Here is a 16981-nt window from a genome sequence, read left to right on the forward strand (position 1 = left end):
TCCTCAACTTTCTGTCCAAGGCAATGTAGAGCAACATTCAGGTTTTTCTGTTCCACTATTAAGCCTTTGCCCAATGTGAGATTGCTATGAGCATCTAAGATATACAGGTGGTACTTCTTCCCTAAGCCACTGTGGCTGACATAGTCTTGGGGAATGAAAATTGAGGGCTGGTCCACAGCCCACAGCTATGACTCAAAGGAGTGAAGGTAGAAGCAATGCTAGGTAATAACCAAACATTTGTTTTCCTGCTAGGTACTTGGGCAAACTACATTTTCCAGGAGATCATGTGGGGCCAGTTGACCGAGTTGTGACCAGTGAAATGGGGGTAGTGGAGATGTACAATCTTTCCTATATTTATCTGGCTGATAATCTCCACTCTCTCTTCTTGTTCCATGGTGACGTGAAGGCCACATATTGAAGGTAACAGCACCACAGGATGGAAGCCTGTAGGAAAGCTGGTTAACTCACAAGGGGTGTGTTGCAAGTCAACCTTCATTGTGTTCACCCATAGAGATGTCATTTTCTTCCTAAGGTAGCCTGGCCAACCCTAGCTAAACAGTTCTTGCCATCATCAACTCTCAGATAAAAAGATGGAACATGGTAACATCAAAACAAAATCCAATCCCTTGCTCAGCTTGAGGAAGGATCAATGAACAGATTCCTCCTTTTTTGCATTAAATATGGAGTAGGCATAATTTCTGAACCAAAAGGGAGTTCTCACAATAATATTGCAAACATTGCTTGCTCTTTCATCGTTCTTCATTAATATTTTTCTTCTGGGACAGGGCGCAGAGCCTCCTATTAACTTGCATAATAATCAGAGTTGAATTTCATCTCTCCTCTACATTTTTCTCCAAAGAGAAAAGAAAGAGACATTAGCCAGGTGGTCACCAGTCTCATAAAAGGGGTTTTGCCAAGTGTTTCCCAGAACACAGTAGTCAGTGGAATTCTTTCATTTATTCGGTAAACACTAAATGGGAACCTCATATGTGTCAGGGACTGTTCTGGTGCTTGGGGGACTTCATTGAGCAAAACATAGAAAAATCCCTGTCCTCATAGGGACTACATTTTCCTCACCAAGCAGTGGGAGATTTTTCAATATGGTTTTCTTTGAAATGAATTTCATAATAGGTAAATTACATAAGTGCCATGGAAAGGGAAAAAAGTAGAGCCAATGAGCAGGGCCTCATTTGGGGATTGTTTGCAGAATTAAAAAGGGTCGTCATGGCAGATCTCACTGAGAAAGCTTTGAGAAGACTCCAAGGAGGTGAGCAATGTAGCCATATGTGTATATGCATATATACAAGAAGATAATTCTAGAAGGGCTAGTGCAAAGCTTTAAGGCAAGAAACGTGCCTGGCATATTTCAGGAGGCCACTGTGGCTGGAGTAGAGAAGCCCATAGGGAAGAGTAGCAGAGGATGGGTTTGTAGAGATATGGGGGAGGAGGGCAACATGACATCACAGGGAGCCCTTAAGACACTGTAAGACTTTTGTTCTTCGGGAGATTTGGAGAGCCATTCAGTCACATGAGACAGAAACCTAACTCAAACTTTCTTAAAAGAGGAGTTTACTGGCTCGTATACCTGAGTCAGAACAAAGGCTCTCCAAACCAAAGTGTTGGGGAAGACATCGAGGGTGCGCAGTTTGGGTCACATGTTCTCTCTAATCAATCACTGAAAACAGGGAGATAAAGTCCTGTGATTTCCAGCCTGGGTCCTATCTGTGCCTGTCTGGACAGAGAGTAGGAGTGGAAGGCCAGTTCCAGAAATTGCATAAGAAGAGTTTTCTCCTGGGCTGAAGGGCTTCGTCCCCAGAAGCAGTAGGACTGGATGATTAGTTGGCAAAAACCATCAATGTCAACTCCAAAAGTGATGAAAGCCAGCACAAAGGGAGAGACTTGATTGTGTACAAACATAACAAGCACCTGTGTGTCAGAAAATATCACAATCAAAATTATAAAGCAAAGCACAAGTAGAAAATTTTATGCAGGAAATATGATAAAAAGATAATACTCTTGGTATATAAAGTACTCATAAATATCAATGAAAAATTAAAATCCCAATTGACAAACGACCAAAGAACATGAACAGATTAATTCCCTAATCAGGAAATAAAAATAGCAGATAGAAATTTGTTTACCCACCTTAGTAAACAAAAAATGGTGGTTAAATAATAATGACAAATGTTTCTCATGCTGACATGTTTTAATGTCCACATTTATAGGCCCCTCAAGGCCAGTGAGGGTACTACAAAATGGAAATTGTCACTTTTAATTGCTAGCAGTTTGACTTTGCAAAGTAATTTGATAATAAACATCAACCGTTTGTGAACCCTGAAAATCCTCTTTTGGAAATATACCCTGATGTAAACAAAAATTTGTGACTAAAAGTGTTATTTGTCGTTTCATTAAAAAAAAAAAAAAAAAAATCAAGGAACCTAAGTATACAGATGACAGGGAAGTGGAAGTAAAAATTACAGCCATACGAGGAAATATTTTTAAATGACTTGGGGAAATCCTTAACTGACAAGGAAATGTTTGTGGTACAACCACTTGAAAAAGTAGTATACATAAATGATATACAGTATGATTCAATTATAAAAATAATATGAAATGAAAACAAATCAAGAATATTATCTGTGATTGTTCTTAAGTTTTTGACAATTGGTACATCATTCTTAGATAGCTAGATTGATAGATTGAATGATCAGTTGAAATATGGGTAGATAGATATAGTTACGCTGGGTGGCTTTTTGATATCTTTTCTCAATTCTGCTATGAAATTGTTTGTGGGTTTTCTGCCTCATGTTATATTGATCTTGGTAAATTTTATCTTTAAAAAATCCCGGCACTTTGGGAGGCTGAGACGGGCGGATCACAAGGTCAGGAGATCGAGACCATCCTGGCTAACACGGTGAAACCCCGTCTCTACTAAAAATACAAAAAAAAAATTAGCTGGGTGTGGTGGCACGCACCTGTAGTCCCAGCTACTCGGGAGGCCGAGGCAGGAGAATGGCGTGAACCCGGGGGGTGGAGCTTGCAGTGAGCCGAGATCGCGCCACTGCACTCCAGCCTGGGCAACACAGCAAGACTCTGTCTCCAAAAAAAAAAAAAAAAAAAATCTCCAATTTCTTTGACTTGTTATTGGTTTAAAATTTTAATACATATTTTAATACATATTTTAATAAAATTTAATATCATCCTCAAATTTTAATTTCTATGTTATCCTTTAAAAATTACTCATAAGAATTACAGATTATTTATCTATTTCAATGGATTTTCAAAGAACCCAGATTTAGTTTGATTTTAATAGTTAACTGTTTTTAAAATTTCTCAGTTTTATGTACATATATGTGTGTGTATACATATATATAAAATCCTCATTTTCTTTGGATTTTTTGTGTTTCAAAAATCTTAATTTGAATGCTTTTAATACTATTTTCTTTTTTATTTTTAATGCAAAAAATGCTGTAATGCACAATTAGAGCATGTAAAACTAAATTTTCTTCTAAACAGTGCTTTGGATTCATCTCACATTTTTAACAGTGTTTGTTGTAGTTTGTTCAGGCTACTGTAACAAGAAACCTTAGACTGGGTAATTTGCCAACAACAGAAATTTATCAGTCACAGTTCTGGAGGCTGGAAGTCCGAAATCAAGGTGCCAGCAGATTCTCCGCCTGGTGAGGGCTCTTTGCTTCCTAGATGGCATCTTGTTGCTGTGTGGCAACAAGGGGCACACATGGCACCAGGGGCAAGGCGGTTCTTGTCTATCTCTTTTATAAGGGCACTAATTCCATTCGTGAAAACAGAGCCCTCAACACTTAATGACTTCTTCTAGGTCCCACCTCGTAGCAGTATCACATGGGTATTAAGTTCCAACATATGAATTTTGAGGCAGGGTAGGGGTCACCAACATTCAGACCATAGCAGTGTTCTTGGTTTTGTTACTTTCTAAAAAATACAACATTTTATTCTTGATACCCTCTTTGAGAAAACATTTAGCGAATTACTTTTAAAATATTATAGTAACTACTATTTTAATATTTATTGGCAGTTTTATTGCATAGTGATTAAAAAATAAGGCCTTGGCAGGGCACAGTGGCTCATGCCTATAATCCCAGCACTCTGGGAGGCCGAGGCAAGCAGATCACGAGGTCAGGAGTTCGAGACCAGCCTGGCCAACATGGTGAAAGCCCATCCCTACTAAAAATACAAAATACAAAAATTAGCTGGGTGTGGTGGCAGGCACCTGTAAGCTCAGCTACTTGGGAGGCTGAGGCAGGCAAATCACTTGAACCCAGGAGGCAGAGGTTGCAGTGAGTTGAGATTGTGCCACTGGACTCCAGCCTAGGCAATAGATCAAGTCTCCGTATCAAAAGAGAGAGAGAGAGAGAGAGAGAGAGAGAGAGAGAGAGAGAAAGAGGGAAGGAAGGAAGGAAGGAAGGAAGGAAGGAAGGAGAGAGAAAGAAAGAAAGGTCCTTTCTCTATGAGAAGGGCACAAAATTTAGGTGGCAGGAAATAGCATTAGTGTGGAGTTTAAACCTTGAATCCGACCAAATCTTTATTCCAAAGCATTTTACACTGGAAATGACTAGATACCTTTACTTGACAAATTTAAATTCTTTTACTACAACTCCCTCTGACCATTTGAATAGAGCTTGGAAACAAGATAAACTCAGGTTTTTTTTTGGGGGGCCGGGGAGTGGGTCAGGGGTTGGAGAGCAGCTACATTATTTTGTACATCTGAGTTATGACATAATTTTTATCCCTACCCTATAAACAAATAAACAATTACAAAATTATTGTAAGTGTTCTGAAGTAGCAAGTAGGAGTTAGATAGGCAAACACAAGTAGGGAAAAGGGATCTATTTTGAACTTGGCCACTAGGGAAGGCATGTCTAGAAAGTGACATTATAGCTGAGATCTCAGGGATGACAAGGTACCAGACCCTTGAGAATGGGAAGAAAGAGCTTTCAAGTTCAGAGGCCTTAAGGATGGAAGGAACTTGGCCTGTTCTAGCAGTGGACAGAAGGCCAATATGCTGGCAGCATCGTAAACCAAGTTGAGAGTCACCAAAGAAGAGGTTGGAAAAGAGGATAATTTAGATTCTTACCCTTTTTACTTAAATGTTTTGATGGCCTATGTATCAGTTAGTATAGGACAGGTTACCATAGGGTAACAAATGACCCCCAAAGTTCAAAACGAAGTTTATTTCTCAGTCATGCCAGCTTCTCACTGGGGTTGCCTGAAACTCCACTCTATGTCTTCACTCCTGGATCTATGGTGACAGGTCAGCCTGTCTGGGATATTGCTGATTATTACCATAGGGGAAAGAATAGAGCGTGAATCTTCATGCTTCTGCCTGATGTGACACATGCCATTTCTGCCCACATATTGAACAAACGAAATTACACAGTGATGTCCAATTTCAGTAGGACGAGGAAGTATAATCCTCCCCTGGGGAAGGGAAGAGCATATTGGTATAGTTATCTCCTTGCCAATCTACGTCCTTCTATACATGTGAACCAAGAAGTAGAGAGAAGTGTACCGCCTTTTTTCTTTACAGATTCGCTAGTTATTATCAGAGAAAAGATGACTTTAAAAAATGCACGCCATCAGTAATTTTGTCGGCGTGTAGATGTTTTAATTTTAAGACCTCAAATTTCCCACTTCTCTAAATTATAGCAAAACAATTTCCTTAACCTCATGGGTCCTTAATTTGAGGGCAAAGTTTAAATCAACTTCAGTAGAATAAAATTTCGTATTTACTAATTGTAAAAATCATTTCTTCTTTTTGTGGAGCATCCTCAGCTAGAGAAAGGACCATTTGCCAACAGTACCGAATAGCATAACCTGATGCTAATAATTTACCAAGTGCTTTTCCAAACATTAAAGTATCATATTTTGTCATTTTATTCATGTTTACATTTGTAAGAGAGTTCAGTTATGTATTAGTATTTACATCTTCTAAACCAAGAAACAGAGGCAGTTTCGTTCTCAAAACCCCACAGCTGGGCCAGTCTTGGCGAGAACAACTTAAACTGGTACCATTATCCCTTTCAGCCCTGAGAACCACCAGTAGAGTTAAGCAATCTTTGTTGGCACCTTTGGTCAGTGCAAGGCATGGGGGCAGAAATGTTGGGGTAGAAACATAAGAGGGCCAGGCAAAGATATGAAAATTGTCTGGAGATGAAAAACTGCATCTAGCAGGGCTAGAATCATGTCATATTATCTTTCTTCTTCTTCTTTTTTTTGTTCTTTTTTGTTTGTTTGTTTTTTTGTTTGTTTTTGAGATGGAGTCTCTGTCACCCAGGCCGGATTGCAGTGGTGTGATCCCGGCTCACTGCAACCTCCATCTTCTGGGTTCAAGTGATTCTCCTGCCTCAGCCTCCTGAGTAGCTGGAATTACAGGCGCCCACCACCACGCCTGCCTAATTTTTGTATTTTTAGTAGAGACAAGGTTTCACCATGTTGGCCAGGCTGGTCTCAAACTCCTGACCTCAGGAGATCCGCCCACCTCGGCCCCCCAAAGTGCTGGGATTACAGGCGTGAGCCACTGCACCTGGCCATGTCTCATTATCCTCACTGCCATTCTGAAGCATTTGTGTTGAGGTTGTCCTTTGCAGCGTAAGACTGTCCTATCTATAATTTTTGTCTCATCCAACCTTGTTTATTATGGGAAAAACACTCTGGTGGTACAGCAGTTTGAAGAACTTTATTATCCTTAAACTGTTAAGTATCTGGCTTTGTTTGATACAGCAGTTGGCTTTCTTTATTGCCTCCTCAAATAATAACACTGATGCCACTTCTGTAGGAGATGAAGGGAGCTAAATTTGGTGGAAAGCATATTCCATTTTCAAAGGAACGCTGAGTTTTTCCTGTAGTGATTTTTTGGTGACCCATTGCTAAGCTCTTAATAATTCTGTAATTCTGTCAGTTCCATCAACGGTAGACTGAGAATCGTTGCTGCCATGGTTGTAGTGTCAGTGTAGTGACTGGCTCATAAAAGATGCTCATTAAAAATTCCAGCAATGGTCATGGGTTCTGAAAGATAGACCAACATTCACAGGACCAATGGCTTTATCTCAACAACTTATATCCTGCATCTCAGCGGCTGATGCTAGGGGTAAGTAATTATCTGGTATTCAGCGAAAACTTAGACACTGGGATTTGTAACTATACAAAACTACTCTATAGTTTAAAATTTGAAAAACACGGCCAACACGCTGACCAGTCTTAGTAAGGGAAAACTATCAGTAAGTTAAAGCTGACTTACAGGAATAATTTTACATACATATATTTGCAATCAAATCATATTGAGTATTTTTCGTTACTCATTGCTTGTGGCTAAAGAACAAATTTCACAAAACACAGATAATTTCACATTATCCTCTCAAATTTTATTTGTATTCTGCTCTAACAAATATAGTATGAAGGCAACAGTTGTTTTTTAGTGTATGGCACAGATGAAAAGAAACAAACAGATTTAGAAGCAGTCCAGCATTTAAATGCTGGTTTAACAAAAGAGGCACGTATTATCCTATTTAGCAGTTTATACCAGATATCAGAAGCCATTTTTTTTCCTTGCAAGCAACAGACTACATTTATTTACATTAAGTAAAAACATACCTTGATCAAGAAAATTACTTTTTTTCTGATTTTCCTTTATATCACAAATGTCAGGGTAAGGCAAATCCTTAATGAATCATGTAATAAAAACCCTATTCCCCAAGAAAATATATTGAACATATTCTGCTAACTTTGTTATTTTTCAAAGCAAAGCCGACATGCACCACATACAGAGAAATGTCTTTTCAAATCAAGTGCATCAAGCAGAACTGTATTAATTCACAAAGAGGCTTTTCAGTGTTTCATAGAAAGATTTACAATTAGCTGCGGTGATTAATATGTGACCCAGTATCACAGACAGTGATTCGGATGCCTTCTTTGTAATCTTTTATGAAAGAAGACTTGTCCATCATCTGAATAGTTACCAGCTAGAGGAAAAGCCCCTTTGTCTCTCCTACAGCGAGGACCATTTTAATTAGAACTATTATGTTGAAGGCCTACTTTGGTCCTCTGTATGCAAACATGACTAACATAGGGCTATTTTCCTCCCTCCCTCCTGTAACCCTTCATGCCACATAGCTGGATTGGAGTTTGGTTGGAAATTGACATCCACAATTTATGTGCAGGAAAATCAATCAGCTTTTCAAATCTATTCCATTGTACAGCCAGCCAATGGCAGCACCAGCAAATGAAGGTTTTCTGTGTTCAGGTGTCTTTGATCTGGCTATAGTTAGATTGTTAATATTTCACTATTGAATTAGAAATTAACTTTATCATTTGTTTTAAAGCATAAAACTGTATAGCCAAATAGCAATCAACAAGCATGACGAAGCAAAAATGAAAACACAATCTAATTACAGATTGAAGATAAATCAAATTCAGGAGTGGGGCTGAAGATATTTATTCCTCATTCTCTTAGCTTCCTGGATACAAAGATTACTTTCATTCTTCTAGAATTTTTAGGCAGAGAATTCCCTCCTTCCACTTCTACCCCACCCAATTTAAAATAAATGAATTAAATGACTGTCATTGATGATAAGGAGAATGCCAGGGCTGGATAATTCCCATCCTGGCTGTTTCTAGTGAGGACATTAGGTCTCTTCCATCATTGTTCATTAGAAAATCTCTGTCCCTCTGTTTCCCTCATGTTTTTTTCAACTGTAACTCATTACTGAGGCTGAGTAGCACTAACATTTGGGAGGCACAAGAAAAACGAGCTTCTAGCAGATTGTACTTGTCAAACACTTCACAAGAATGATGGCAACTTTCAACTGAGTTATAAAGATGGCATGAAATATAGAAACTGTCAATATTTGGATGACATCATTTCTTAGATTCCTTAAAGTGAGCCTTTGCTTTGCTTTTCCAAAAAGCAACATCTAATGGCAATAGAGGATATAGATGTTTCCATATCAAACTGGAATAGCAACAGAAGGCCATAATCCCACATTATGAGGTCACGTAAATGTCATTCTTGCTGATGTCTTGATTTTGTTTAAAAAATTTTTGTTAGCATATATTGCGTATGCTGAAGTATAGCTTGTTAACTATTCCAGTATATCAAATAAGCCATCCAGAAGGGGTAACAAATTCAGAAAGGCTAAAACCAAAGTCATAGGAAGATAAGAAGAGGAATTTTCCATCGAAAAAGTACAAAACTGAAGAATTTGATGGAATATTTAGAAAACAGAACATCCTTTTATTTTAGAAATAATACTCAATCCACTATTTTTCTCCCTCTGTTAGGAAAAACAGTATGAATAAGTTTTAACTCTAAAGCCCTTATAAGGAAGATAGATTTAAGAAGATATGAAACAAATGATATGTTTCCACTGAAAACAATGACATGACTTTGGAACCCGGGGAGGCTGTGGGAAGTAGGCATCTGGCCTTATACTGGCTCTAGGATAGATACCGGTGACGACGCCTGGCCTCCTCAAGATTGCCATCCCTTGTGCCCACTGGCATCTTGGGTTTTTAGTACTGCTGTTCCCCTTCAGGGCTGGATCCTCCCCTTCAGGGTTTTCTGGGTGAGGGGAAACAACCATCAGATCAGCCTTGAACTTGGCATAAACAAGTGACACCATTTAAACACAGACCAGGAAGACAGAACTGCAAGCAAAAGCTCTAATTTCCTGTAATTTCAAATGAGACTACTCTGTGGGCTGTCAAGCCTTGGGTGAAGACAGGATGTTCTTTTATGGAAAACATACAGAGATTTCAGGAGGAGCTTTTGATATTCATAGGCATATGTTTGAGTCCTAAATGCAGTACTCCTTGTCTTAGCTTTTAACTGCAACACCTAGCAAAGGGCCATCCTTTACAGTTATCCAGCAAAGAGTCACCTCTCACTGGTGGTCTCCATGTGAAGACCTCGTGAACCAAGTAAGCTCTGCTGAAAGTCAATGCGAAAGGAGGATGCACCTGCCACCCTGGTTAGGAAGGAAGAGACCCAGATGGCTGCCAGGGCCCACCCTTCTGTTATGCCTCTGCACTCTGCTCTGGAAAAAATTCAGCTTCCATATTTCTCATTAGCCACTTGGAACAAACTGTGCCTTGGGAATCCCTGAAGAAAATATTTTCATCTCACTGTCCAGACCTTTTCCAAGTGGTTTCCAAGGTTTTTGCCCATTTTCTATCCTGCCTCCTCTGTCTGGGGATTATACTGCTGCTGGGCTCATTGATTCCTAAAATGTAGCCTGCAGCTCATTAAACAACTGTCTTCCTCCCCTTCCTTTGAATACACCACTGTGTGACCAGCTTTGTGAAATAACCAAGAAAGCCGACGGGCCAGGATACACATGTGATTGTTCAACCAAGCCACTGTGACCCTGGGGCCAAGTTGTAAGAGAAAAGACAGAGATTACAAGGATAATGCCTGAAAGATGCGTTAACGTGGGTCCCTCCACCAAATTAAAGGAATTTTTTTTTCTTTTTTTCTTTCTTTTTCTGCAGATAAACGGAACAAAATGCAGCTGGAGAAATTAGAGTAAAGGATTCCCCGTCCTTCTGTGGGACTTGCCTTCCCCCCACCCCCACCCTCCTCCACAGCGTGTGCTACTATCTTCCCGAACTCCCCCAGAGCCAGAAGAGGCCTTGCAATGCCGTGGATTGTCATTTAGTTCCAGTTCTTTGTTCCTTCGCTTCATCTTGTGCCCCTGCTGAAGACAAAGAGAAGCCATTTGTTAGATTAAAGATAAGACACCTTCACAGGCTTAGCAAGGAATACCTTTTTAATACAGCCATTTAAATGTCTCTCACCCCTCACATAGGCCAGGAATATCTTATTTGACTATCAAAGAGCTTTGGATAGCTGAGCTGTAATTGCTGGCACATGGTATCTTTAAAGAGCATATAAATCACTGCTAATAAATGTATGCCACATTGACAACGAGCTTCGGCTGATGGGGACAATTCACTCAATTCTTCAAAGTATTCTTTGAAAACTGTAACCCTGAGTTGATGTGGCTTCCCTTTTCAGGCCCATGCACACACTCTAGTTTCCAGGGATCGGCATATAAAAATAACAATTTTCATAATGCTGCTTTGCAAAAGTCATTGATGGTTATGCCACCACTTCAGACTGTATTTATTAAATTATCTGCCTTTTTCACTACCCATGAGAAAATGCTAAGACACTGTGCCCTAGAAGAGCCTATACGTTTTATTTTTTTTTAGATTTTTAAAATTGAGGTGTAATCTGCCTACAGGAAAACACACAGATCTTAAGCATACATTTCAATCTGTTTTGAAAAATGCATACATTAAACCCACACCACCAAGATATACATTATATCATCACCCCAGAAAGTTCCCTTCCCTATTACCCCACTCCTGCTGGAAAGAACAAATGATCTGATTTCTATCTCCATAAATTAGTTTTTTTCTGCCCTAGAACTCCCTGCAAATGGAATCATACAAGTATCTCATTGTGTCTATCTCCTTTCACTCAGCGTAATGCTTCTGAGATTCATTCATGTTGCTGCTTTGTTAATCTGTTCCTCTTCGTTGCTAACTAGAATTCCCATGTATGTCTATGTCACTTTTTAAAGTTCATTTTCCTGCTGCTAGACATTTGTGTTGTGTCAAGTTTGGGGCTTTTGTGAGCACATCTGCTATGCATATTCTTGTGCAAGGCTTTTATGAATATAGGTTTTCATTTCTCTCAAATAGGAATAGAATTGTTGGGTCATAGGATGGATATATACTTAATTTTGCCAGAAACTAACAATTTTTTAAAATGTGGTTGAACCATTTTATATGTTCCGCAGCCACGTATAAGAGTTCTAGCTGCTCCACATCCTCTGTAACATTTGGTGGTGTTAACTTTATAATTCAATACTAGTGGGAGCGTGGCGGGATTTCATTGTGGTTCTGTATTTTATATCTGGGGTCCCTGGTTTTCAGTAATCTCAGTCCAAATTAAATTAAGCCTGGAGAGGCTTGGTGGGTATCAATCAAATACATAGCCCTACACTGCCTTATCTCCTTGTAGAACTCTTATTGAACTTAACATGTCTTGGTTATTCTCTTGCTCTCCTTCCTGTCTCTTCATGTGTCTTTTATATTACTACATTTTAATTTGTTTTTTCTATTGCTGTTAATTATTTAGTGTTGCTCTGTTCTGATTGTTTTATGTCTGCTTTTATCTGTTTTGTCATTCAAATGTAGCTATTTTATAAAATCTTCAAAATTCCCTCCTCTCTAATGTTCTCATAGTGCTAATTGTCCTGTAATTTTACCTACTGACTCTCACTCAAAATGGATCATTTCCTAGTGTGTTCTGTAAGTCTTAAAACTGTAAATTCAGCTTCAGAATTTGTTTTTCTTTTGCAGAAATTCCATAGGATAGTTTCATATTTCCATTTGCCACATACACCAGGGATCACACTGGTCTATAATTGATTATTAAGTTCATTTTTCAATTTGTTTATTACTGCATGACTTTGGATCACATAAAATTGTGTTTCCAACTCACAGTGTATTTGTGGTTTCTATCTCGGGAGCCTTTTTCTTTCCCCATGCAGTACCTGGTGCAGATCCAAGTCTTTCTGTGAATTTCTTGAGCTGGAAGTCCCAGATTTATTTATGCAGAGCTATCAGTTCCAACTCCTTACCTTGAGTGGTTCAAGGTCCAAGGTGGGCATTAAAATGCAAGACTGTGGCCATAAGGCCTGTCTCTGTATCAACAATCTGAAGCCCAAAATTTAGTGGCTTATAATATGAGTGATTCATTATTTCTCATGATTTTACCATCTGGCCTTGACTCAGCTGGGCAGTTCATCTGCTTGAGGTGGTACCTGCTGGGGCCAGAACATCTGAAAGGGACTCTCATTTCCTAGGACTTTTCTCCATGTGACCTCCTTCATTCTATAGGATAACCTGGGCTTCTTTCAAGGTGTCTGGATTCCAGGCAGCGAGCATTATGAGAGTGCAAAAATGGAAGTTACAAGCCTCTTAAAGCTCAACCTAGAAGCCACATTCAGTCTTCCATGTTTCTCCAGAACCAAAGGTTCAGATTTCATAACCATCTTTACTGCCCTTAAATACTTGTTGGAAAACATTTACATTTGGAAAGTGTTCCATTGATTCATTTAACACTCCCCCTGTTGTATCCTTATGCTACCCCTGATTTTTTACAATTACAAATTATACAACACCAAACATTCTTGTATTATGTCTTTGAACTCTCTATTTCACTGTATTTCTTTAATTTCCTTGAAGGTATGATTCATGGAGCAAAGGTTCCTTCTTCCTGTCAAATGACCGGATCACCTTAACAAACCCTTCTGTGTAAATATTGCTGTGGGAGTCAGTGACGTTGCACAAGTCATTCATTCTGCCTCTGTGACAACTGTGTCCAGAAACTTGCTATTGCTTAGGGAGCAGAATTTTGAATTGGAGTATTTAAATTTCCATTTATGAGCCAGGTGACCCTGTGCATGTCACTTCTCCTTCCTGGAATTTAGTTTCCTTAAACTAATTTTGGACTTTAAGTTTTGATACCTGGACTGTAATCCCAGCACTTTGGGAGGCTGAGGCAGGTAGATCACTTCAAGGTCAGGAATTCAAGACCAGCCTGGCCAACATGGCGAAATCCTATCTCTACTAAAAATACAAAAATTAGCCAGTCATGGTGGTATGCAACTGTAATCCCAGCTATTCAGGAGGCTGAGGCATGAGAATCACTTGAACCAGGGAGGCGGAGGTTGCAGTGAGCCAAGATCGTGCCACTACACTGTATCCCGGGTGACAGAGTGAGACTGTGTCTCAAAAAAAAAAAAAAAAAAAAAAGTTTTGACACCTGATTCATTTGGGTGAACATACAAGTTCATTTTTATTTTCAAGAAAAATATCATTTTGATATTAACCAAGAAAAACAGAGTAATCTTGGCAGTTTATCTGGATACTGGTCACACAGGAAAGTAATAATGTCTGTAAGAAAAAAATCTAGACAAGAAGTCTATAGTTTATTGGCAGCAAAAGGGTAAAAGGAAAGGAAACACCGAGGTGCTTGCATTTAAATTGTTCAGGTTTAGTCTCACTTCATTACTTTTTAATGGAAACTCCTCAACCATATCATTTCTGCAGCTTAGCAGGATATTTTAAATATATAAAGAAAGTAAAAAAAAAAAAAAAAAAGAGAAATGTTTATAAGAACATGTTTGTATGAGCTTATACTTTTTAGCAGTCTTATGCTGTACATGCATTACACAGATACCATTACATTTAGTTTTAAAGGATGTTCAAGACCATACAGGAAGAAGACATGTATTCTTTCACATATTCCCAAACTTTATTCTTCCATGATGCTCGAACACAAAAATGGTACAGCCAAACCTCTTAGGAAAGTGTAGAGAACCATCAAGAACATGCAGGGAGTGCAAGGAGGTATAGGGGGCAAGGGTGTCAACGTATCATTTGTGCCTTACACTCGATGATCCATAATTCATTTATTCTATAGGTTTTTTTTTTTTTCAACTAAATATTTTAAACCAGGAGTTGGAACAGTTATAAAAGTAAGCACGATTTCCTTCTTCTAATTCTTCTCATCAGCCCTCAGGGTATGGAAGAGGATTATAGACCATTCATGTAGCAGTGTAAAGGAGGCTTAGCATGACTAGCTCCATTTTGCTCCCCGCTGCCCCCGTCCAGTGATATCTTTTAGGTCAATTGCTTTTGCTCATCTCTTCATGTAGGATGAGCTAACAATGGCAGGGATTTCGTTTATAGTTTAACTTTAAAGCAAAGATGACAATAGTTCCTTCCCAAAACTAACCACCCAAGAGATAAAGACAGTAAGCACACAAGTAACAGCATTATGTTAAAGATTTATAGGCGCAATGTGACCTGACCAAGGAAGGGCAAAGAAGTTTCACAACTCCCCCTTGGACCCTTGCTGTAGCCCAGATGTCTGTCACCTCTTGATCTCAACCACCTCCCTCTTCCCTTTCCTCGAAGATAAAAGGAGCCTAAAATTCTATAAATTTAAGGTGAATCCTTAGGACATTAGTTTGCCATCTTCTTGGTTTGCTGGCTCTTGGAATAAAGTCATTTCCTTGCCTCAACACCCTGTCTCTTGATGTAATTGGCTGCCATGAAGCAAGCAGTACTGGCTTTGGACTCAGTTACCCTCATCATTCTAAATATACTTTAGTCTCTACTGAGAGATTTAGAATGTTGGTCTGGAAAAACTCCTAAACATGGTCTGGACCAGGCTTTTTATCTTCCTGGGAGTTCCCTGAAGCTCATTCAATATAACAAACCTTCCTGCAGATGCACGAGTCCACAGGTAGTGGTGTGAAAAAACAGGACCTAAGGCAGGCTTGTTTCTGTCCAAACACACTCATATTCCTTTATACAAACTCCAGGGCAAAGATTGAGTGTTATGCTTAAAGACAGATATACCAAGCAACTCAGCAGGTAGCTTCGAGAAAAGCAATGCTTCAGAATCACCTTGGAGTTTCTGAAATAATTTGACCACTCCAGGAGGCCAGGGGTGAGATGGATGGAGACATCTTTTACTTGTCAAAGCACAGAAAACCAGGGTATACATGATTTGAATGTGCTGTAGCTCATCTTTTCCCCTTCAAGATGGCAAGCTTCTAGGGGTGATCCTTTCTCCTTATGCTGTGTTATTTGGTTTAAAGATTTTCAAAGTTTATCCCAAGCCATGCTGTGGGAACTTGGCAAAAACCAAGGGAAATCCAACATGTTATTTGCAAATAGTTCTTATGGCTGGTCGATCAATTGAAAATCTCACCACAAGGGGCATCTTACCTATTAGTTGATCTTCTTGTTGACTCTCTGTTGGGTCATTTACCTTGTCAACCTGACTATTCATTTCCACTGTCACCAGAGGAAAAAAAAAAAAAAGTTAAATATTCATTAAACCTAAATTCTGAGACACATCAAAATGGCCCATGACTTGATACTTTCCTGATTTCCTATTTGTTGCCTCTTTTCCATTTGTTTCATTCATTCAAGATTTGGGGACTACTCTTGTAGATTTTTACTGGTGGGGGTAGAGGATATACCTCAGACACCCCCTTCAAATCTCATGTTGAAATGTAATCCCCAATGTTGGAGGTGGGGCCTGGTGAGAGGCGATTGAATTGCAGGGATGTGTCCTTCATGAATGGTGTAGTGTCATCTTCTTGTGATGAATGAGCTAATTTGTGAGATCTGGTTGTTTAAAAGTGTGTGACATGTTGCCTCTCTCTCTTGCTTATTCTCTGGCCATGTGAGATGCATGCTCCCCCTTCCCGTCCCGCGATGACTGTAAGCTTCCTGAGGTCCTCATCAGAAGCAGATGCTGGCATCCTGCTTCCTGTAAAGACTGCAGAACCATGAGACAATTAAACCTCTTTTCTTTTTAAATTATCCAGTCTTAGGTATTCCTTTACAGCAACACAAAAACGGCCTAACCCAGTGGAGGAGGGCAGGATTGCCTTCTTCCCTCAACTGTAGAAACTGAGTTATCACTTCAGACCAGATTTTGGGGTTGACAGTTTGGATGTACATATTATGATTCTTGGATAAATTCAAAGGCTTTAATAGATATCTAAGAAAATAAAGAGAGAAGGCAAAGCAAGGCACATCACTGACATGCAGAGGTAAGCAGCTCGCTCCAAAATGTCAGTATCAGGCCTGTTTGGTTTGCTGTACTCTCAATTTCAGAATTCAAAACAGACCTTGTAGACTTGCTGATAGCTGCTGCAGTGGCAGTGAGCAGCCATGAAATGAAAAAGCCGACCATCTAACCAGATCCCATAGTCATGATAAAACATGTGCTTTTACCTGACTGAATGTATTCTATGTGAGCATTTGCATCAAAACAGAATGCATGATTACTACCATTCTCCAGAAGTAGCCCACAGCAGGCAGAGCGTTCACTCTAAAAATTTCCAAG

The 16981-nt window shown here is 39.3% G+C and overlaps 1 protein-coding gene across 6 annotated transcripts in view; it reads right to left on the reverse strand.

Annotated features, from left to right (window-relative positions):
- Positions 1-7378: 7378 nt before the first annotated feature.
- The window catches only part of MACROD2 (mono-ADP ribosylhydrolase 2), a 2180049-nt gene continuing 2170446 nt past the window's right edge, over positions 7379-16981 (reverse strand). For 2 of the 6 annotated variants that reach the window (XM_030915177.1, XM_030915180.1), the window contains 2 exons: positions 15850-15918; positions 7379-10730 (listed from right to left, as the gene is read on the reverse strand). In XM_030915177.1, the coding sequence (XP_030771037.1) occupies positions 10684-10730; positions 15850-15918 (116 nt within the window). In that variant the 3' untranslated portion in view covers positions 7379-10683. The remainder of the gene's footprint in view (positions 10731-15849; positions 15919-16981) is intronic. The other 4 variants (XM_030915178.1, XM_030915181.1, XM_030915176.1 and 1 more) reach the window with 4 other exon arrangements.

The sequence above is a fragment of the Rhinopithecus roxellana genome, chromosome 13 (genome assembly GCF_007565055.1).
Source record: "Rhinopithecus roxellana isolate Shanxi Qingling chromosome 13, ASM756505v1, whole genome shotgun sequence".
Lineage (NCBI taxonomy): Eukaryota > Metazoa > Chordata > Mammalia > Primates > Cercopithecidae > Rhinopithecus > Rhinopithecus roxellana.